We start from the raw sequence: 23,965 nt of genomic DNA, 5'->3' as shown, positions 1-23,965 counted from the left end.
CATTTCAGTCTGATTAGAGGGACACCTTGGATCCAGTCCTTCTTGATCTTAGTCGCTAGTTACCAGAACGTGGGAAGCACTTGCTAGAATCAACATGGTTGGGTCCACATCCTAGCTCTTTCTCATCCCAGTAGAGTGACCTTGAACAAGATCTTTAGCTTCGGTGTATCTCAATCTCCTTGTCTGTAAAGTGAGGTAGCAAAAGTGCTTATCTCCTTGGACTATTTCAAAAGAGTTAATGCATGTACAAGCAAGTGAGCCCATCAGTACTGTTATTGTAACTTCCAGACATTGAATAAGACCCAAGTCAAGAAGATACCCATGGGTGACAGAAGTATTTCTCTTTGAAATGTGTGTCATACAGAAGTCCTGGTCAAGAGAAAAGGGAAAGAGAAAAGATTGAAGCCAGCGTGGTTAGAGCTTTGAACTCACCTGCGGCACTGGGCAGCCCAGGAAGACGGCATAGGTTGAGGACAAACATCCTGAGTTAGTCGAGGAAAAGGAAAGCTGCAGGGGGATGGCTCCAGCACAGCCTGACAGAGTCCTCTGTGGATCACATCTGTCTGCACCAGCTGTTGTCAGTCTGTGTAGGCTCGCCGAGAATAACAGCAGTGATTTTCACTTTATAGCAACTTCCATCTCAGGATCTCAGAATGCTGCAGAAATGTATATTAGGGCTCCCAAAATTTTTGCCAAAAATGTGCATGCTTTATAGGGCATCAAGAATGTGTCACTGCTGTGAGTGAATCTTTCATTGTGCAAAAAGGACTGAACTAGTTTTGAATTAGACATCTTTTTCTGATCAGAGTTTTCTCCTTGATTTTACCTCTTGTTTTCTTGATGAACTTGGACAACTGAGCTCCCCACCTCAGCTCTTGATCCTCTTATTATAAATGATAGGATTCCAGCTCTCTGCTGTGGCCTGGGAAAGCAGTAAAGGATGGCCCGGGTGCTTGGGCCCCTGCAACCACGTGGGGAACTGGGAGGAAGCTCCTGGCTCCTGGCTTCGGATCAGCGCAGCTCTGTCCATTGCAATCATTTGGGGAGTAAATCAGTGGAGGGAAGACCTCTGACTCTTCCCCTCACTGTCTGTAACTCTATCTCTCAAATTTATAAATAAAATCTTAAAAATAATAAATAGATAAATGATGGGATCCATCCACCAGTAGATGATTTTATGTCCCTTCTATCTCTGAACTCTGGAGCGCAAGGAATTCAGGGTTGCTTTCCACATTTTGGAGAGGCCTAACTTCTTGCACTTGCAGAACAGAATGTCTTTTAGTATTATCTTCATGGTTAGGGCAGAACTCATCAGAAAAAGTTTATCACTTCAGTCACTATGATATGGCATTGTCTTAGCTTTTTATAAAATTTTTCTTTTATTTTCATTTTATTTGAAAAATAAAGACATAAAAAGAGACAGAGATCTGCCATCAGCTAGTTCACACCTCAGATGCCTGCAAAAACAGGGGGGAAACCAGCTGAGAACTCAACCCAGGTCTCCTATGTGGGTGGCAGGAATCCAAGTACGTGAGCCATCACCTGCTTTGTCTCAGGTTTTGCATTAGCAGGAAGGTCCATCTGAAGTGGAGCCAGGACTTAACCCAGGCACTCTGATGTGGGATGTAGGTATTCCGATCAGCATCTTAGCTGCTGCATTCCGCTCCCCACTCCCCATCATTTGCCTTTCATAGGAAAAGAATATTAGTGTCTTTTACATGTTTTTACCTTTGTCCACCTCCCTGGCACAGCAGTATTTATTACTTCCTTTACTGTTTTAAGATTTATCATTAACCCTTCAGTTTGTATGTGTAATTGGTAAAGGAAGTTTTTGAATAGCAGTTCTACTACTTTTGCTGAATGAGTGAAGACATAAAAAATGGTCATGAATTTCAAAGTTTTGTCCTCAGACCACCTGCATCAAATGACCTGGCTTGCTTGTTATAAAATTCATTACTGTTTTGGTAACAGTGGAAATATTTTAGCCTAACAGTAGCATTTGGCCCTAAGAAATCTCTGTTGATAGTTCAAGACTTTGTAATATGTGATTAAATTCCTCTAACTAAGCAGATGAGTTGTACAGTCCCACTGAAAAATATACAGTGAATCAAGCAGCCGAGGCACATAGTTTGTCAGGAAATGTCAGATTCTGGAGCTGAGGACTGCATTCAAATCCCAGGTTCCCCAGTTACTGTTGAGTGGTGTTGTGCTGCACTGTTCTTATTTGTAAAATCAAGAGAGTTACAACCTAATGAGGCTCATCTGGTGGTTTTGAAAGTTGCTTAATAGAAGTGTTATGGATATTGGGTGGCACCTGCTAAGCACTCAGTCTACCTTACTTTCAGTCTCATAAATTGTAAGTGTGTAAACTAATCACCTATGTGTTTCTACATTTTAGAATTTGTGAGAAAGGGATAAATTTCCTATTTTAAGCATGGTTGGTGATCAATTAGAAATATGCAATGATCCTAGACTTTAGATTCAGTATAAGAGTCAGATCTTTTTCCCCCTCTGCTGATGTGCAGACAGTTGACATTAAGTCATTCCTGTTCTCTTATCCACCTGCCTGCCATGGCTCTGATTCCACAGACAGTGTGTGAGCATCTAATGCAAGTCATCATGAGACACTGTTAAATATTAGCACAGCCGTGCATAATCTCAGACATCACTCATGGTGGATCCCAATGGAGCATCCATCCCCTCTCCCTTGCCTGCTCCCTCCACACCATTTATAGATGAAGAGGCTAATGCTGGGATAAGTTTTTTTGAAAATTGTGGAATGTTATCTAAAATAAATGGTAGCACTTGGTATTTGAATGACCCTGTTCTATTTCCGAAGCCCACAGCTTCTCCATTATCCCACAATCAGTGTTTCTGAAGGTAAAAGGGGCCACATTGGTCTCCAACTTCTGCTATAATTAGCATCATGCTTTAATCAGTGAGGTTGACTGTCTTGATTAACCTTTACGATAGATCATGTAAGTTTCATATTTCTAAATGAATATATAGAGGCAACTGTAAATTAGTGGAAAAATACTGAGCCTGCATCAGAAGGCTCGTATTTAACTCCTGGATCTGCCTGTCTCTATGGGCGTGATTTTGGCTAAGCTTTCTAATATAGTCACTTAACAGACGACTGCCTTGATTTATTTCTTTATACAAAACTAAAATGTTAGAAACTGTTAGATGACCTAGAGGGTGAGTGTTGTGCGGGTTCCTTTTTGACTGAAAAGGACCATCCCATGGTGGAGTAGAACATTCCACTTGTGCACCTCTGAATTCTGGGCATTGTTCGCATCCTCACTCAAGCCCCGCGTCATCCTGGCACACATTTGGAACACTTCAGCGCAGTGAAAGCTCTCTCTTCTATGAATCTGTTTTCACCCATTGATACACTTGCATACTATGTATACAGGATGGCCTATCTTCAAAGATAGTAATTTCTTAATGGATGCAGGCAGCCCATGGTTTATATGGACCATCTCTTTTAACTCCTGAGATAAATCCTTTTGACCTCATTTTATGTTTGAATTAGTGAAATGAAGCATGTCTTCCTGAATCCCGCCTTTGTTAAGTAGTGCACCTGGGATTTGAACCCAAGCAAGCAGACCCCAGATCCTATGCTCTTAAGCCACTCAGCCAAGCTGATTATATCAACATTCGATGTTGGCCTTTGCTTTATTTCTTCCTCATATGTCTTGATTTCCTAACTGAATTATAAACTCCGCAAACTAGATGTATCCTCATGTTTTGATGAATACCTTAATGCCAAACTAATTACTAGTATTTGTGGATAATTTAATTTAGATTTCACTAGAGTCATTACAGTTTTCTCCTCTGCTCAAAAACTGCAGAAACAAGGACTTGTGGCTTCTCCTTCTTTCTGCTTCTGACTAAAAGCTCATCTCCCCAGCATGTTGAGCCACTTTGATTTGATTTTCACAGGTCAAGCATCTTTTTTTTTCTCCTGTTATTCTCACTTAAGCACTTCACTTGCCTCCCCGCTGAGACCCAGAAAGCCACTGTGATCAGTGTGTCTGTCAGAAGGGGGACTTGTTTGCCAAGGGTGGCACTGTTTTTGAACAAAACATGTGCCCTTTCTTTGCATCCTGGTGCCTTGGATCACTGAGCAAGAAACCCTCTGACTCAAATGAAAACCACCTTGTGTTAGGTGAAATTTGAGGAGTTAACCATTTGTTTGCTGGTCTGCATTTCCCACGAAAAAGTCAAAAACAGAAATTTACCTCGGCCATGGAAAGTGATGTGCCAAGTATCGTATTTGCATGTTAGAACCGAAAACTGATTTGCATGTTATTTCAGTGTCTTGTGTCACGTTCAGGCATCTGTCAATCCCACTAAATAGAAACAGCTTGAACAGTAGGAAAGTGTTTTTGTGCATATCAGATTGAAAGTCTAGGTGCCTTCAATTTTTTTTCAACTTGTCTACACTTTGGGATCTGCATTCTCTCCCAGCTTGATACCTGAAAATACTAAAAAAAAAAAGACTTGAATATCATATTTTATCAAGTTTCTTATAAAGAAAATAAATTAATCTTATCCCACCATTCTGACATCAGATTTAGTAATGGTTTGGTATATTTCCTTCTAGTGTCTGTTTCTTATACTTACCTAGACACATTCAGTCGGACATACACACACACACACATATACATATATATGATTTATTTATGTATCTTACAGGTAGAGAGGGAGGGAGAGAGAGACAGAGAGATCCGTCTTTCATCCGCTGACTTACTCCCCAAATGACTGCAACAGCCAGGGCTAGGCCAGGCCAAATCCAGGAGCCTAGAGCATCATCCAGGCCTCCCACACGAGTGCAGGTGCCCAAGCACTTGGGCCATCTTCCTTTGCTTTCTCAGGTGCATTAGCAGGAGCTGGATTGAAAGTGGAACAGCCAGGGTTCAAGCCAGCATCCTTATGGGATACCAGCATCACAGGTAGCAGGATAACCTTCTGCTCCACAGCACTAGCCCCTAGATATGTATTTTTTGTGTATTTGTAATTACCAAATGCACTATTTTGATATCTTCCCATTTTTAGCATTATAATGTCAAGAATTGTGAGATAATCTAAATATGTAAAAATAAGGCAAAGCCCCATCTTGAACAGACATAGAATTAGACCCACAGTCAGGGCTAGAGTGCTGCTAAAGGAAACACTATGCTGTCTTTCAGTAGAACTTTATTAACAATGGAGCTCCTGACTGAGACCAGATTTCCTGTCAATCAGTGCATAGATTATTGTGCATTGTGGGAAAATTTTCCCAACTGGGGGGGGGGGGGGAACCCTGCATGATTCCAGGCACCCAAATGAAAATGCAGTGTCCTCTCTAGGGAAGTCACTGCCTGGTGTCAATGGGATCCAGCAAAGACCCATACGTAGAAACAGAACCTTGAACAAATTTGTTCCATTTCCCAAACCCTTATGTTATGAATCTTATTGAGGTAAAGCCAGCCTAGGGAAATAATGTGTCCTAGTTCTCTTGCATCTGTTATGTCAAGTCCCATATGCAAACCATTTAACAATCCTATAAGTGAGGAAGAGCAAATACAGATTTTAGTCATAGGGCTTTTAGTGTCCTGTAGAGCAAATAGAGAACTTTTCACAGAAACAATTGCTTTTTTCTATAAGGAGAGCCCTCTTGCTACAGAGGGAAGGCACAGTGGAAAGCAAACTTCTTTTTTTAAAAAACTTTTATTTAATAAATATAAATTTCCAAAGTACAACTTTTGGATTATAGCGGCTTTTCCCCCCAATAACCACCCTCCCACCCACAACCATCCCATCTCCCACTCCCTCTCCCATCCCATTCTTCATCAAGATTCATTTTCAATTATCTTTATATACAGAAGATCTACTTAGTATATACTAAGTAAAGATTTCAACAGACTGCACCCACACAGATACACAAAGTATAGAGAACTGTTTTAGTAGTAGTTTTACCATTAATTCACATAGTACAGCACATTAAGGACAGAGATCCTACATGGGGAGTAAATGCACAGTGACTTCCATTGTTGATTTAGCAATTAACTCTCTTATTTATGATGTCAGTAATCACCCGAGGCTCTTGTCATCAGCTACCAAGGCTATGGAAGCCTCTTGAGTTCACCAACTCCAATCTGATTTAGACAAGGCCATAGTCGAAGTGGAAGTTCTCTCCTCCCTTCAGAGAAAGGTACCTCCTTCTTTGATGGCCCGTTCTTTCCGCTGGAATCTTGCTCACAGAGATCTTTCATTTAGGTGTGTTTTTTTTGTTTTTTGGGTTTTTTTGTTTTTGTTTTGTTTTGTTTTGTTTTGTTTTGTTTTGTTTTTTGCCAGAGTGTCTTGGCTTTCCATGCCTGCAAAACTCTCATGGGCTTTTAAGCCAGATCAAAATGCCTTAAGGGCTGATTCTGAGGCCAGAGTGCTGTTCAGGACATCTGCCAATCTGAGTCTGGAAAAGCAAACTTCTAAGTTGGCAAGAGGTATCTTACCTAGCTAGCCTCTTTCTGACCCTGAGGACCTGGGGTACCTACTCTTCTCCTTTCCTACTTCTTGCCTACCAGTCTGGATAGCATCAGTAGCTGTACCTTGTCTGCTTGGAGCTTATTCCACTAGGGAAGCATAGGGGAGGCTGGTCTGCTCTAAATAGCCAAACATGAGCTGCCTTTTACTCTTTAACTTTTGGTGTCAAAGGTTAGGATATAGAAAATTCAAAAATTAGGAAATCCAGTAAATCATGCATTGACCAAATGTTACAAATTTCCAAGTATATAGTTAAAGGTACTCAGAGTAATTGCATTACTTGCTAAAACAACAATGTAAGTTCAGGTACACCACACTGAAGCACTTGATCAGCAAATAAGAAAGTGAAGAGTTACTGGAGAGACCATACTTGGCCGGCGCTGTGGCTCAATAGGCTAATCCTCTGCCTAGCGGCGCCGGTACACCAGGTTCTAGTCCCAGCCAGGGCGCCGGATTCTGTCCCAGTTGCCCCTCTTCCAGGCCAGCTCTCTGCTGTGGCCCAGGAGTGCAGTGGAGGATGGCCCAAGTGCTTGGGCCCTACACCCCATGGGAAACCAGGAGAAGCACCTGGCTCCTGGCTTTGGATCAGTGGTGCGCAGGCTGCAGCACGGCGGCCATTGGAGGGTGAACCAATGGCAAAGGAAGACCTTTCTCTCTATCTCTCTGACTGTCCACTCTGCCTGTCAAAAAAAAAAAAAAAAAAAAGGAAAAAATGGAGACCATACTCTGCAATAATTCCATTTCCAAGAAGAAAATTACCTTCATTTGACTTCTAAACTGTGCCTTTTAGTAATTGTAACTGCCATTTATTTAAGCTTAATATTTTACAAAGCTTCTTTGTAGGAATTGGATATTATCCTCCAGTTTATGTATGAAAAAAATCAATAATAGAAATACAAACTCCTGACATTTAAATGAGAACTAAGCCAGCACACTCCACACATGGATATTCTTGAGCTGTCTTGACACACAGAGATGGAAAGAGGTAGGTGTGATGCAAACACTGCAATCCCCTTAGTGGGCTCCTGGCCCTGACTCCACCCTGCTATCCTTGAGCATCATCGGTCTTCGGTGATGATTCCAAATTTGCTTGAGAAGGATGATCTGGAGGCCTCAACACCTGACATGAAACAAGGAATATGAGAAAGGAAGAAAATCAAGCTTTGGAAGGTTTAAGACTGACTGCAGTGGGTTTCAAAACTAGAATCAAACTTAAACTTTTAAAGTCATGATTTAGGGGTCTACCTCTTTGTACCCTTACCATTCATTCTTTAAGGAAATGGAAATTAGAATATAACCAAGTGCATGGGTTTCTACTCCAGTGATGTGGAGAAGAATGTTTGCTAAAGATTTCCATTCAGAATCAGTTCCAGAGCCAGCACTGGGTGCAGTGGGTTAAAGCCCAGGCTTGCAGTGCCAGCATCCCATACGGGTGCTGGTTCAAGTCCCAGCTGCTCCACTTCCAATCCCACTCCCTGCTAATGTGCCTGGGAAAGCAGTAGAAGGTGGCCCAGGTCCTTGGGCCCCTGCACCCACGTGGGAGACCTGGAAGAAGCTCCTGGCTTTGAATTAGCTCGGCTCCAGCTATAGCGGCCATTTGAGGGAGTGAACCAGCAGATGGAAGACAGAGCTCTCTCTCTGTCTCTACCTTCTCTCTGTAGCCCTGTCTTTTAAAATAAATAGCATAAATATTTTAAAAAGTCTGTGCTGCCCCTTTAGTACTCTGTGGTGCATTGCTTTTAGTATGAAAGAGAATAGTGTCCACTAAGACATCTGTCCCTGGCCACAGGGTCCTTCTTCCTTTCAATGGTGAGACATGGAGAGTCGAATATGATAATTCAGTGAGAGGCAGACAGTGCGAACAGTCAGAGGAAACTGCAAACTGCAAACTTGACACAGCTAAGTGTTGGGGGTGGGGGGATGAAAATATCAGAAATATATTTTTTTCTGGCAGGCTTTCAGCTCTAAAATGGAACTAATTCTACCTTTTGAAAAGAAGATAATTTTAATGTTTCTTTTTTCAAGAACACATAATTGAAGTTATTTTCCCTCTGAGAGAAGGAACCTCTTGTACATCATTACAAATGGACAAGAAAAATGAGCAGCTCTGGTACCCAGAGTGATAGAGTATTCATTATCATGTAATCTTCCTGAATATCTTGGCTGCCTATTCCTGAGGTTTTATCTGCCTGGGCACTGCTTTTCTGGTAAGGTTCAGCTTTGCACTAAATTCAAACTATCTAGCACCATGTAACTAGGAACCAAGCCGCAAGTAAGGACTGAAGGGAGGACAATGACCATAGCAAGGTGAGCGTCAGAGCAACTCTGGAGGCAGGAGGCTGATGTGGTGACAGCTACTAGGGAGTCATTTGTTTAAAAAAAAAAAAAGACTTTGCACATCTATTTAACTCTTCTAATTGCAACAGCAGTGAATGAAGGCAGAGTCTTCACCATTTGCATTTTAGTGCAGGTCTTGATGGTGCTTTTTCTTCTTTAGAAAGGTGATGGGATTTTTTTCCTCTCTACCAAAGGAAGGGACAGTATTAGGATTAGGTGGTTAACCTTCTTATGTTCCGGATTTCATAACCCAGTGTAGTGAAAGTAAAGTAGGCTGCAGAAACCTTGTGAACTGCCCACTGCTTACTCAGATTCAGAATGCTGAGTGAAGTTCTGGATGCTTCAGGGGATGCTGACAGGTGGCTTATATCCCGTTAGAAATGGAAATCTCTAAAAAATGAGGTTTCCACTTAGTGCATTGGTTTTTATAGACTACGGAGTATCCATAAGTATAAATTCTACAATTTCATCCTAACCATGGGTAATAGCAGGCACCCTGCATATTATGGATGCAAAAATGTGATACAGTATAATCAAAGGAGTCTTTGAAAACATCATATTGCACATAAAGAAACCGAGGCCCAGGAAAAGGAAATGATTTGATCAAAATCTCTGGGCAAGTTAAAGGTGCAACTAAGATTAAAGAGATTTAAGTAGTCAGGTCTTCTGTAATTATGGGTTCCTAGGTAAGAACATATAAAACACTTCAAACACCACCAAATGTTATTATATAAATAAGATGAATATTGCTATTAGTATTATTCTTAATCTGGTGGAGTTTACTTGTTCACAAAGAAATCTCTCCATGCATATTTTGTTTGCCAAAACCAGTCCTCGTTATTACACAGTCCGACTCCTGCCATTTGGCTGTAAATTTGGCATCTTATTGAGTCCTTCCTTGATGACAATCACCTGTGTCCCTAAGGAGAGCCTAGCAAAGCAAAGAAAAAATGGTGGCAGAAGCATGTATATTTTCCATTTGAGAAACAACCTTTATTGTAGGAAAAGGAAAATACATATATGTGTATAAAGAAAGAATATAAACCACTCACATTCCCAAGACCTTTAGCCATTAACCATTGAGTGTATTTCTTCCCAGTCCCTCCACTGAAACAGGCCAGCCAGCCGGCATGGAGAGTGGACAGCTTTGCTCAATGAGGTAGCTCAGGGCCCTGGCTTCCTTTTCCTGGTGCCTCACATGGCCACGTCTAACTGCAAGGTGGAGTGGGAAATGTGTTCTCGCTATGTGCCCAGAAAGAGTAAGAAACAGATTGGGTGGTACAGTTAGCAGTCTCTGCTATACTTTGCTTAGAGAGACCTCTTTAAACATATTAGCTATTCATTGTTCAGCAATAGCAGGATAATGGCTTGTTTTTTGTTCTGAAGGCCTTGGTGTTTGATGCTGTTTCCCAGTGTTCTTATTTTAGAAGCCTGACTATAATAAAGGCATCCCCAAGTTTAGAATCTCCTAGTGACATCTTCTTAGAACAGAATTTTGGCATTGACCACAGCCCACCTCCCTAGCCTTGCCCTGGCCTTATTTCCCCTCTGTTTCTGAGTAGTTTTCTGCTACACATGTGTTTTATATACTCTATTTTTGGAATATCTTTCCTTTTTTTCCTTCCCCACCCTCTCCCCCATTTCGTCCTCTTTCTCCCTCTCTCTACTCCTTTTCTTCCATCCTTCCCTTTCTCTGGAGAAAACCAGTTCATCCTTCAAGATCAGACTAAGTTGTCATCTCTTCTTGGCAACTTTCTCAGAATTCAGAGCACTGGGTTTGTAGTGTTGCTTTACTGCTTACACTTTATTACAATTCTCTGTTTTTGTGTCTCTCTTCCAATGACTTGTCAGAAGCAGAAACTCTGAATAATTTGACTTTGTCTATAATTCTTGGCACCTGGAAATCCCTTAGGGAAGGGTATGTTAAGAAAAATTTGATGGCCAGCGCCGCGGCTCACTTGGCTAATCCTCCACCTGTGGCACTGGCACACGGGGTTCTAGTCCCTGTTGGGGCGGCCGGTTCTGTCCCGGTTGCTCCTCTTCCAGTCCAGCTCTCTGCTGTGGCCCGGGAAAGCAGTGGAGGATGGCCCAAGTGCTTGGGCCCTGCACCTGCATGGGAGACCAGGAAAAAGCACCTGGCTCCTGGCTTTGGATCAGCGCAGCGCGCTGGCTGTAGCAGCCATTTGGGGGGTGAACCAACCGAAGGAAGACCTTTCTCTCTGTCTCTCTCTCACTGTCTAACTCTGCCTGTAAAAAAAAAAAAAAAAAAAAAAAAATTGAAGAACTCCTGAAATCTATACTTGATAACTTTACCAATGAATAACATCGTGTTATTTTGCCTTTCAAAGTTCAAAGGTTTCAAAGAATACATATTAGTGATTAATAGTGACCCTTATAAGAATTTATTTTGCATAGAAAAGCCCGGAGGCTTTGTTTATATTTGTTTCACAGTGCCTTTGTTTTGCTATCTAGCAGTAAACTTCTCTTCTTAAAAAAAAAGCTGTGCTGAGACAATGGAGTCAGTAGACTAAAAGCCATTAGTGGAGCTTGAAGGACTTAGAGAAATGTGGTTGGAACTCTACAAGCCTTGCAGTGTAGCAGAAATACACCCAACTTGGCGAACCCGGGCTTCAATCAGGTTCTGCCATTTTTCAGCAGTGGCACAGTCATGCAGTGTGGTTCACTTATCTTCTTGAGCTTCAATGTCCTCATTCATAAAATAGGACTGCATGTCACACAGGGCTGTGCATAAGCATCTGAGATGACAGCTACATGCAAGTGAGTGCTTTGGAAATGGTCGTGCACATATGAAGAATACTGTGCCACAGTGAATGTGCTGCTCGGCTTTCTCCCACTTCTGCTTTTTTTTTTTTTTTTTTTTTTGACTGGCAGTTAGACAGTGAGAGAGAGGGAGAGAGAAGAAAGGTCTTCCTTTTTTCCATTGGTTCACACCTTCCAATACTCACCCCAGTTTTCAATTATGTTTTATTCCCCATACACGATGCTAGAAGTTGGTTACTAAAAAATAATTTCAGCACAGTTATATATTGAGTCCTAAGTTAAGCTAGGAGAGAGAAATTATTAGGGGACGATTTCTCTTTTAAAAATGATGAAACTTAGAGGACATAAACACTGAGAGAAAGCCCTTGCCTGTCTTCCTTCGTGTGATCCTTCTCATAACTGAGGATCCAGGATCCACATGTACTCCAGGAGTGCTAAGTATTAGGCACTGGGGGTGAATGTGGGGTTAGGGATGTTGTAACCAAATAAAGACACAGGAAGAAATGGCCTCATGTGGTCTTTCCTCCTAAGACATACAAGGAATCCATGAGTAGCAGCTTATAAAATATAAAATCCAAAAGAAAAGAGCTTTCCCAATTTTGTTATTTCAGAAACAAAATGGCAAGCCAAAAGAAAGTATTCGGAAGATAAAAAGAATGATAAATTTTTCTTAAAATTTAAAAAACACTGATGAAGTACTTTGAAATTAGACTTGTACTCCAAATGTAAATAATAAGGGTGACATCTGGTCTTCTGGCTTAAATTTATAGAGACCAGTCTGGGCCTCCTTGCTACATTTGTGTGCACTGAAAGGGGACACAATTCTTTAGATATTGAAGGATTACACTTATGATTATAAAGTAAACAAAGTATGTCCTTGTAAAAAAAAATTCAAATAAAAAGGGAAAGAAGGAGAAGTGTGGGTGGGAGCATCAGCTATGCCCCTGGATCTTTATATATGAAATACACAAAATCTGTTCCCCTTATATAAGTAAAAACTATTTAAAACAGGGGGGAGGGATCAAATAAATTAGGCTTAGGTAAAAATAAATTGTGTCCATTCCCTGGATGTGCACTCCAAGACCTGAAGCAAGAATTATCAGATGTTCTTTAGTAGTTGTCCACTGAATTAAAGTAGGTAGCATAATTCTTATTAGAGATACTATTACATATGAAAGGTACTAGAAAATAGGACTTTCTCTATTGGAAGCAATGTCTGGTGGCAAAATAAATGCATGGAATTTGGAGTCAGATCAAGTTTCCCTTTACTACAGACCTAGAGAAAAGATGTAGATCACTTCACCATCCTTGTTGTCACTTTTGTTACCTGAACTGGGAGAATCCCCTCCCTCAGAGGCAGTTGGAGACATTCCAAGAGCCCCTTTATTGAAATGATCTGTAGTATTTAAGTTCTATATAGCATGAGATGTAGATTATCTCACTTTAGTTCTCACAAAGACTAGCAGGTTTTTATGGGCAAGCCCATTGTACAAAACAAAATCTGAAGGCTTGACAAGTTTACCTAAAGGTACCAAATTAGCATCCTAATTAAATTTCTATCTCCAGCCATAGCACCACTGCTACGATACATCCCTTTACCGGCTCTGCCATGAACATATTATGATAAACACCCCCATGTCATTCCTGTCTCTTTCTTCTACCATGTACTCCAGAAAGATCTAACTAGATGTTACACCTGATGAAAATCCCTACATTCTTTGTGTTGTCTCTGTATTCCTGAAAACATGCACTTGTGTTCCTGATAGTGTGTAACCTTCTTGAAATTGTAAATTTTTGTGCATTTTTATGGATGCCATTTCTGCCAAAAGGGAGTTTAGGTCATAAGAGTCTTCATTGTTCATGGTATCATCGAAGGCCTAGGACCCCTGACTCAAAGAGAATCCCTAAACACCCCATTGAGGCTTGTCAGTGATTACTTCATCCTATCTCTCCACCCTTCCAAACCTAAATGCTGAACCACCAAATTAAAGTCTCCCACTTGACCTGGGTTAGAAGCCTACTCTGGGATGTGTGTAGTGTACAGCATGCCTCTGTCACTTGAAGTAGTCATGTTTAAAAACTTATGTTCCATGGATTGGAACATTCTACATGAATTTATGAAGTGACCACCCCTAGGATTATGCTCCCCAGAGGTAATCCCCCATAACACTTCAGTGTCTGTTCTTTCAGACATGTTTCCTGTCTCTGTGAGTAACTAAACTATAGCTACTTTATGAACGTGGGACAATCATTTATTCTACAACTGGATTTGTTAATTTATTAAGCTGTGATGATCATCTTTCCATGTTTCTACAAAGAGATTTACAATGCGTCTGACAATCATTGTCTATTTATTTCATCCCTTTGATGGTTAATACCAGGGTTACTTTTTAGTCCTATTTCTCTCAAATATGAATCCTGTTTACTAACCGTGGTCACATGATTTTATGTACTTAAGAGTATTTCTGAATAATATTTCCTGGAGGTGGATAGTGTATATGCAATTTAAAATTTAATAATACCTGCCAGTCACCCAATGTTCATATTCATGCACATTGCCACCAATATGCTATGCATTTCCTAAGTGTCTATTTCTGTGTCTATTTCTTACCCTCCTTAGACTCTTCTCCTCCCAAAGGCAAAAATGTCTTTGTGTCCCTACCTGGTGTTACAGAAGGTATACAAAGTAGCCATTGTGAGAATGAGTGGGTAAACAAATATGCAAGAGAATAAATGACTCAAGGGTTCCTATAATCCTCACAGCAGCTCTAAAAATCAATTGAACGTTGCAGTTTAGAGGATGCCCTAAATTTATATTTTAATGCTCATTGAATAAATGAGCGAGTCTAGGATGGCACCTTACCCTGATTTTACCATCAAAATCATTACCAGCCCTGCCCTGGTCTTTCTGGGTCTCGTTTTTCACATCTCACAATGTGAAGAGATTGGCATCATAATACTCAGATCCAGGCGTGCAGCTCTGTTTCTTCTCTCTGTCACCTGACATATGCTAAAGTTCATTCCCTACTTTTTGATCTCCAATCTACATCATCCAATAATGAAATAAAATCCAAGACTAAGGTTACCGAGCAGCATAAATGATTTACAGTCTTTTCACTCTGCATATCTGGATTCCAACTTTTTGTACATTTTAGAAAACTGAAAAATTACTAGACAGAAAAGGTCAAATACATACCAATAAACATTCTCACAGGTGTATAGAAGGCATTTCATGCATTAGACCTCACACAAATGATTAATATCCATCTTATAATTATTGCTTTTATAGTAAGAATAATGTTTGTACTGGGATTTATTTTTGATGAGGTTTTCATAGCTGACAACTAATTTGATATAGTTGAATAATGGGAGAATGAACATGCAGCTTTTGGTCTTGTTTAACTGATCCATGTACACTATTCTGAAAAGAGAAACTCTTAGCCAATTATTTTAAAAATGCATAAACATCAAGGTAAAAGCATTCCCAGTCGACATCTATGCCCATTAGCCATGGTGGACATCATCATTTCTAAGCTTTTAATAAGTGTTTCTATTTTTGTAACACTTTGATTATGGATGTCAGAGCAGGATGTTGGAAATAGTCAGTTACAATATCGGCAAAGAAAAGCATAATAAATGCCCTTTTATTTACATAACACAAAGCTATTTTACACCTAACATCTGACCTCCTTCTTTCTCTACACACTTTGTATTCTTGTTCCATTATCTCAGATGCTGTCTCATCTGACATGGCTCTCCTGGCTCATCCACCTAGCCCATTGTCAATGCTACTGACTTATCATCCCCATTTGATATCTGACTGTTAAGGGTGATGGGGGAAGAAAATTACTCAACTTCCTTAACTGGAACAAAAGGCCCTTCACTTTCTGGGCCCCTGTACTTGATAGGATTCATCTCATTTCCTATCTCAAGCTTTATATGTGGTCCAGAAATGCACAACTGACAGGAGTTCCTAATGTCACCTGAATGTGAGAAACTACCTGTATGTCCTCTGTCCATTAGCTGGAACAAGTCCTGATCCTCAATGCTGTATCTACTCAGGAAGTCTTCCTCTCAGGCTAGGTGAAAGGTCCCCACCAACACCCTTTCTTGTGCTTTCTCTAGCTGTTTTCTCTTTAGTCATTAATATGCCTATACCTCCCACTTGACTGTAAAGTCCATAAGAGGGAGAGGCTGAATTGTTCTTTTTTTAGTAAACATACAACTGGTGTGTGTTGACTGCTTAGATATTGTTGAGCAAAATAGAGTCCTTCTATTGTAAATAGGATTGCCAGAGGCTGCTAGATGACTAATCTAGATAAGGCAAATGAATAGAGTGATTTGGCCTAAAACTCAGGTCTCCTAACAGCAAATTCCTGCCATTTTTCTACTGTTGTGAACACTACCTGATCCGGCTGATTGCCTTGGTTGATAAATAGTTTGCAACTAAATAACTGTGTACTTTCTGCCTTCCAGGGTGGACACACAGTGTCAATGGGGCCTGCATCTGTCCCCCCTTCATTTCGTCCAGAAGATGAGCTTGAGCACCTGACCAAAAAGATGCTGTATGACATGGACAATCCACCTTCTGAAGAATACTTTGGTGAGTGGAGCCTAGAGCAGATTTCTGAAGTAAAGGTCCTTTTGTGCTTTTGTTTCTTAATTACAGAGCAGTGTTATCAACCATACCAACCACACCGATGAGAAATTGCGGTCTGGATGCATGGAAGCTGATGTACATGTGCATACCACAGAGCACTGCCAGGCATTGCACTGGAAGACTGCCATGAATGCCTGCTTCCCTGTATTACTATCTCAGTGGTCCTTAGAGTTGGCTGAGGTACAAATCTGATTTTAAGACAATTTTTGACAGCTCATTAGCTTCCTATTAGGCAGAAATAGGGTGTCTGTGTACATTTAGGTTTCTCCCTTGTCTAAAGATTTATGCATAAAATGTGGAATTGAGTATTGGCTGAACTCTGTCCTCTAATGCTTTCCCTAAGTCCAGGAAAACACGTTTAACTTCTCAGGCCTCCAAATTGTGAGTAACTGTGGATAGTTAATATATCCAGTCCATTAGTTGATGTATAAATCATGGGTCACTGTGGTCTCAAAAACCTGCCTCAAGGAGGTTGCAATTGTTTAGAAAAGATAAAACAAGGACAGAAATAGTTATTTGTCTACCTAGAAAGTGATAAGAGGTATAAGAAAACTTAGGTCAAAAACAACAAATTTTAGAAGTTCTATTTCTGGTTGTTGAAGAATTCCCCATACTGTTTTCCATAGTGGCTGTGCTGATTTACATTCCCACCTACAGTGCATGAGAACTCTCTCTTCTCCAGATGTTTCCCAGCATTTGTTATTTTCTGTCTTTTTGATAATAGCCATTTTAACAGGGGTGAGGTTATATCTCATTGTGGTTTTGATTTGCATTTCCCTGACATCAAGTGAAATTGAGTCCTTTTTTTTTTTTTTCTTTTTGGCCATTTGTATTTCCTCCTTTGAGAACTGTCTGTTCAGGTTTTTTGTCTATTTCTTAACTGGATTGATTGCTTTTTATTGTTGTTGAGTTTTTTGAATTCCTGATGTATTCTGGGTAATAATCCTTTATGGGATAAGTAGCTTACAAATGTTTTCTCCTATTCTTCATTCTATTGATTGTATCTTCAGCTGTGTAGAAGCTTCTGAGTTGGATATAATGTCATTTGTCTAGTTTTACTTTTATTGCTTGTGCTTTTTCAGGTCTTAGCCAGAAAATCATTGCATACTCCAAGGTCCTGAAGTCTCCCATGTTTTCTTACAGAAATTTCATAATTACAAGTCTTACATTTAGGCATTTGATCTGTCTTTAATTGATTTTTGTGTATAGTGAGGGGCAGGAATCTAATTGCTGAAGTATATCCAGTTTTGATAGCACCATTTCAGACTACACCCTTCTTCAACTGTGGTTTCTTGGCATCTTTGTCAAAATTCAGTTGGGTGTATGTATACTGATTAAATCCTGGAAAACATCAAGGATGTTTTTTAAAACTAGAAATAGAACTACCATATTGATCTAACAATTCCACTATAGGGTATGTATCTGAAAAATCATGGAATTATTATATCAAAGAGACTTCCACCATGTTTATTGCAGCACCATCCTCATTAGCCAAGATATGGAATTAGCCAAGGTGTCCATCATCAGATGAGTACATTAAGAAAATGTGGTATACTTACACAATGGCATACTCTGCAGCAACAGAAAACAGAATGAAATCCTGTCATTTGTAGCAAAATGGATGGACCTGGAGGACATCATTTTAAGTAAAACAAACCATTCACAGAAAGACAAATGCCACATGTCCTCCTTCATATGAGGGAGCTTAAAAAAAACTCTATCTGAATACAAATGTTAATTACTAGAGGTTGGGGTAGGGAGTAGGAAGAGTTTGGATAATGAGTACCAAAGCAGAATTTGACCTAAGGAATAAGTTCCTAGTGTTACACAGCATACTGGGAAGACTAGTTCCTCCCCCCCCCCCCAAAAAAAAAAGTGAACAATGAGGTCTATATTAGGCTATACTAAAATGAAAAGCTAGCTTGCCGGCGCCGCGGCTCACTAGGCTAATCCTCCGCCTAGTGGCGCCGGCACACCGGGTTCTAGTCCCGGTCGGGGCGCCGGATTCTGTCCCGGTTGCCCCTCTTCCAGGCCAGCCCTCTGCTGTGGCCAGGGAGTGCAGTGGAGGATGGCCCAGGTGCTTGGGCCCTGCACCCCATGGGAGACCAGGAAAAGCACCTGGCTCCTGGCTCCTGCCATCGGATCAGCGCGGTGCGCCGGCCGCAGCGCGCCGACCGCGGCGGCCATTGGAGGGTGAACCAACGGCAAAAGGAAGACCTTTCTCTCTGTCTCTCTCTCTCACTGTCCACTCTGCCTGTCCAAAAAAAAAAATAATAATAAAATAAAATAAAATTAAAAAAAAAAAATGAAAAGCTAGCTTACTTATATTTGCTACAAGTATCATAGCAACCAAAGATATAGCAATAGGGAAAGCTGAACATAGATAGTAATTGTGTTAATAGTTAATTGTGTTAATGAATGTAACTGAACACTCAGGGAAACAGCTATAAATTAATTTTTTTGCCTTCAAGAATTGTCTTTACTATGTACAAGCTTAGAAAACTTGAACAAATGTCTTACTGCCTCTGTACCTTCATTTTTATATCTGTAATTATGGGAATAAAAACTAGCTATACTATTACTGAGTAAAATATTTATAGAAAGCACTCAGCCACATTTTTGGCTTAAAGAATATGCTCAAGAACCAAAGTTCTACCATGTTCTTGGAACTTGCAGGTTATTTTTGAAAATAAGATATGCCCATTAGGAACTCTTTAATAATACTTAAACTTTAGATCATAGCAACAATAGTATATATGTCACCCAGTGGTAAATAATTGTTGCCAAACTGTGATCAGTGATCCTGAAAGGGAATGTAGAAAAATGGCTTTTAGTGAGTGGTTATCCTATGACAGCAGTATTTTATGTCCTGTATAGGGATTAACCATGTCATCCTTAGAGAAAAACTGAATGCTGCAAAGTACATGCTATCATCATTTCCAAATCGGGAAACGAAGGCACAGAAATGGTAAAAAAAAAAAAAAAAAAAATTGGGCTCTGCCCAAAAGGCTTCCATAGCCTTGGCAACTCATGACTAGAGCCTAGGGAGATTACTGATGCCATAAACAAGAGTGTCAAATTGTTAAGTCAGTAACAGGAGTCACTGTGTACTTACTTCTCATGTGGGATCTGTCCTTAATGTGTTGTCCAATGTGAAGTAATGCTATAACTAGTACTGAAACAGTATTTTACACTTTGTGTTTCTGTGTGGGTGCAAACTGATGAAATCTTTACTTAATATATACTGAATCGGTCTTCTGTATATAAAGATAATTGAAAATGAATCTTGATGTGAATGGAATGGAGAGGGAGCGGGAGATAGGAGGGGTGCGAGTGGGAGGGAAATTATGGTGGGGGAAAGCCAATGTAATCCATAAATTGTACTTTGGAAATTTATATTTACTAAGTAAAAAAAAAAAAAGAAAAAAAATTGGGCAATATATTGGTGTGCTGGATTATAAACCAGGCTCTAGGTATATACATTTATACTACACTGTAGAGGATAGTAAAAGCTAGCCCAGCTATATGTTTAGAAGAGGGTTTGTAGACATTAGTTTTGGGGGGTTAGAAAATAAGGGATGGGTATTTCTTAAGCAAATAGGTTGAATAATATATAACTTGATGCCAGGATTATTCAGGGAAAATTTATTGTCTGAGGGAAACATCTAAGTGCCCATTATGTTCAGGCTACTCTATTAGGTGGTCCAGCAGGTAGATATGGGTTTTGTCTTGAAAAGTGCTTTTAGTCTGTTGTAGCATTTTACCATACACAAGACAGAAAGTGACAAGTGGCCAAATCAAAGTTCAGCCAGTGTTCTTTGAGAACTTAGAAAATAGAGCACATCCAGAAACAGGAATGTAAAGATATTTAAGGAGTAGTTAGCCTTTAGTAAGTCTTTTAGATTGTGCTAATTGAGATTTAGAAGTTGCAACAAATAGAAAAGTATGGTCATTTCTACTGAGGAGAATGTTAGTACAGCATGGAATAAAAAAAAATGTGGAGCAAAACACCCATGTGATCAATAGCAAATACTGTGTAATAGGCTGGAGAAGTACATTGGACCTAATATGGAAAAATCTCAAATTCTGGCTAAAAGACTTAATCTCCTAGAATGAATCCACCCACTTTGTGATCAGATGCCCCAGGAGCTGTTCCATGGATGCCGGTAAAGACAATGAGCTCCAGAGCCAAGTGCCTTGACTGAAGGCCGACTCTGCCTCTTCCTGGCAAAGTGAAGTCAAGAGGCAAAGGCCTTGTTAACCTGCTATTTCCTGCTCTACTTTTTCAACATTGCCCAGGCACCTCTGGGTCTGCACCGCGTTGGGGATTAGGGATACCAGATGCAGAGGTTGTGCCCACACAGAGTTTACAGTCCCCAGCGAACAGCAGGAGAGGCACATGGGTAAAGATTTCATTGCTGTTATCAGCTCTGTGTTGAGTCTGACCAGGGCACCATGTTACCATAGAAGAAAGAGTCCATAAGTCTGCCTGAAGATGAGAGAAGGAAGATTATATAGAAATATGTGCACATCCACATTGCCTGACCCAAAAGAGATAAAGTCTTCTCTTGTACACTACTAGAATTTTATCTTAGGCCTATTCTGGGCTGGAAAGAGCATTGCCAAGCATGACTTTAGAAGAATATCTTGCTCTTGAGATACCATTCCTAGCCCCAGCGAATGCCCATAACCTATTTTCTTTCCCTGTCACTTTTTCTTTTTAATGCTGGCATTTTCACCGAAAGGAACAAAATGTGGATAAATGGTGTCAACAGAGTAGACTTTCTGTGTCCTTTTACTTTCTTTTCATGCTCTTCCTCTTATTTCTTTTAGTAGAATAATTCAAGAATATATTGTTGTTGTTTTTATGGAGCCTTCATCACTTTTAACAGTTTTTTTTATATTCAAAGAATGACTATAATTATGATATGCTTGAAAGTATTAATAAGTCACCTCACAGATGATATAAGTACAAAGAATGAAAGGTGCCTTTACAATGATGAGATCTGTATGGGTGAGAAATTTAGCATCACCAGCAATGGGACAACTGATATGATATAGAAAGTATGCCAGTATCACCTGTGTAAGTCTTGATGAAATATGTAACTCCAATACAGCTGTTAGAACATTTAAAAATCCATGTAATGCCCTCAAGACAACTTTTCTGTATTTTTCAAAATTCTCAGTGGAATAAAAGACAATTCTAATTTAAAGGGAACTAAAGAGACCTACCATTCAAAAGCAGGCAAGAGTCTTGATTGAATTCTGGATTTTAAAAAAAGGTGGTTTTAGGGGCTGGCACCATGGCTCACTTGGTTAATCCTCCACCTGCGTCCCATATGGGCGCCGGGTTCTAGTCCTGGTTGCTCATCTTCCAGTCCAGCTCTCTGCTGTGGCCCAGGAAAGCAGTGGAGGATGGCCCAGGTACTGGGACTCCTGCACCTGCATGGGAGACCAGGAGGAAGTGCCTGGCTCCTGGCTTCAGATCGGCATAGTGCACCAGCCGTAGTGGCCATTTGGGGGGTGAACCAATGGAAGGAAGATCTTTCTCTGTCTCTCTCTTTCTCACTGTCTAACTCTGCCTGTCAAAAAAAATGGTTTGAAAGATTTGGGACAAAGATTTTACTATGAACTATATATTAGAAAATATATCGATTTTTCTTGAGTATGTTAATGGTTTTGTAGCTATGTAGGAAAACATCCTTGTTCTTAAGCAGCTAAATGTTGAGATATATGGTGAAGTGGATTATGTCTGCATTTCACATTAAAGCAGTGAGATATGACAGGTAGGTAGGTAGATAGATGGATACAGAGATAGAAATAGAGAAAGAAAGATGTATGTGCATAAATAGAGTTAGATGCATGTTATAAGGAAGGCAGACTGCCCTTGGGGTAAAGCAACTAGAGATGCTATAACTGCACAGCTACAAAGACACCAGCCTTTCACAAAATGTATTAAAGCCTATCACAAAGGAATTATCACAGTTCCAAACCTTCTCAACTTGATTTTTTAACGACTGTGGTGGATCTTTGAAATTTCCCTGTATTATATATGTTTCCTTCCTTTTTACCAGACACACAACACCAGTTACCATTGTTGGTGATGGTGTTGACAAAAGCTGATATTTAACTAATGGTATATAAGTTTAAAAGGCCCAGTAACAGCCATAGTCTGACTGGTGGATCTGGCAATGTTTTCACTTTTTAAAGAAACAACCAAATGGGTCTGGACCCATTTTTCTGATCTGGTCCATTCTGGTCCATTACTGTTGCAGAAGGGAATAGATTGTTCTTGTCTCATTTCATCTTTTCCCTTCACTTGAGAGATGCAAGGACTGCTTCTGCACAAGGCCACATGTTTTGTTGTCTGGAATTCAGTATCATTGGCAATGCATTTCAGCTATCATTAAGACACTAAATTAACAGGACACTAAATAAAGGTTTTTTGCCAGGTTTGGATATATACTGTAGGAAGATAGAATGTCCAATACCTCCTTATCAACTGTGTTGGCTAACTATGCCCCTTCTTTTGACCATGGGAAAAGGCAAATCACTGATAGTCACAGTTCCTTTTGTTTCCTCAAGTCAGTCCTTGATAAAATATTATAAGCAGAAACTCTCAGCTTTCCCCCAGATGGTTTTTTTATTTAAATGATTTCTTCTGAAAAGGTTCTAGTTTTAGTGTGCCCATGACTAATGGAACCTGTCTACCATCATTAAAAATTCTGACTGTTGTATTACAACGTAAGACAAATCCCATAAAGGATGAAGCATGATGTAGCAATTGAATAAACCCATGTCTTGGAAAGGAAGATAAGCTCTCTATACTGTATGTGTTTGCCTTCTAGTTGGCCTTAAATTTTAGCAGATTTCCTGAGCTTGCACACCTGTCTTCCCTTTGACAGTGGTATCAATGAGTAGACCACTAAACACAGACATACAGAGAGAAGACATGAGACAGAATAAATTTGGAGGTAGGAGAAAATTCTTACCTAATTCAGTTAACCAGACAGTGGGTCTTTACCCCAGTTCATCTGTAGCAAGGCTGAATTCCTTGATTCAAGTGCTTGAATCTTGGAGCAACCTGTTTCCCTGGACAACTAGACAGGTATGTATATTATCAAGGAGACCCCCACGTCCAGTGATGGATGCTTGGGAGGAACAAGGAATGATGAACTTTGTTATTATAATTTAGGGTAAATTCCAAACTTAAAAACAGGAGCAAGAAAAATTTTTAAACTATTGAAATGAACGGGTGAGAAAGGTATATTACTGAAAAAAAATGGGGACACTACAGGGCTAGTTACCAGCTCTGAGGCTTACTTTTTAAGCACAATTTTGAGGGGAAAATATAAAACAAACTTGAGCTTGTCTCTGTATAACTCAGCACATCTCTTTGAAATTATGCAAGAGTTTCCCGTGTTGATTTATGCACCCAGAGCCTCTATGTTTTGTGCTTTCATTCATTTTGAAAGTGAAAGCATGTTTGTATATGAAACCTTCCATATGTGTATCTTTGTGACCATGGCATGATTATCAGCAAATAATAGTGTTTTAAGAAGATCCCAGAGTTGAAGCCAGCACTATTGGAAGACAGTATCTCTGGAAGGGGATGTTGTCATATATCTGAGAATGGACTGAAAATATCTGACAGTATAT

General features: G+C 40.1%; 1 protein-coding gene across 36 annotated transcripts in view; it reads left to right on the top strand.

Moving 5' to 3' along the window:
* The window catches only part of LPP (LIM domain containing preferred translocation partner in lipoma), a 736,836-nt gene that overhangs the window by 524,973 nt on the left and 187,898 nt on the right, over positions 1-23,965 (top strand). For all 36 annotated transcript variants that reach the window (XM_070072379.2, XM_089330868.1, XM_089330885.1 and 33 more), the window contains one exon: positions 16,123-16,249. In XM_070072379.2, the coding sequence (XP_069928480.1) occupies positions 16,123-16,249 (127 nt within the window). The remainder of the gene's footprint in view (positions 1-16,122; positions 16,250-23,965) is intronic.

The sequence above is a fragment of the Oryctolagus cuniculus genome, chromosome 4, assembly GCF_051225735.1.
Source record: "Oryctolagus cuniculus isolate XC-2025 breed Fujian yellow rabbit chromosome 4, ASM5122573v1, whole genome shotgun sequence".
Lineage (NCBI taxonomy): Eukaryota > Metazoa > Chordata > Mammalia > Lagomorpha > Leporidae > Oryctolagus > Oryctolagus cuniculus.
Note: the sequence above shows the minus strand (reverse complement) of the source record. Positions and strands in the feature narration are given on the sequence as shown.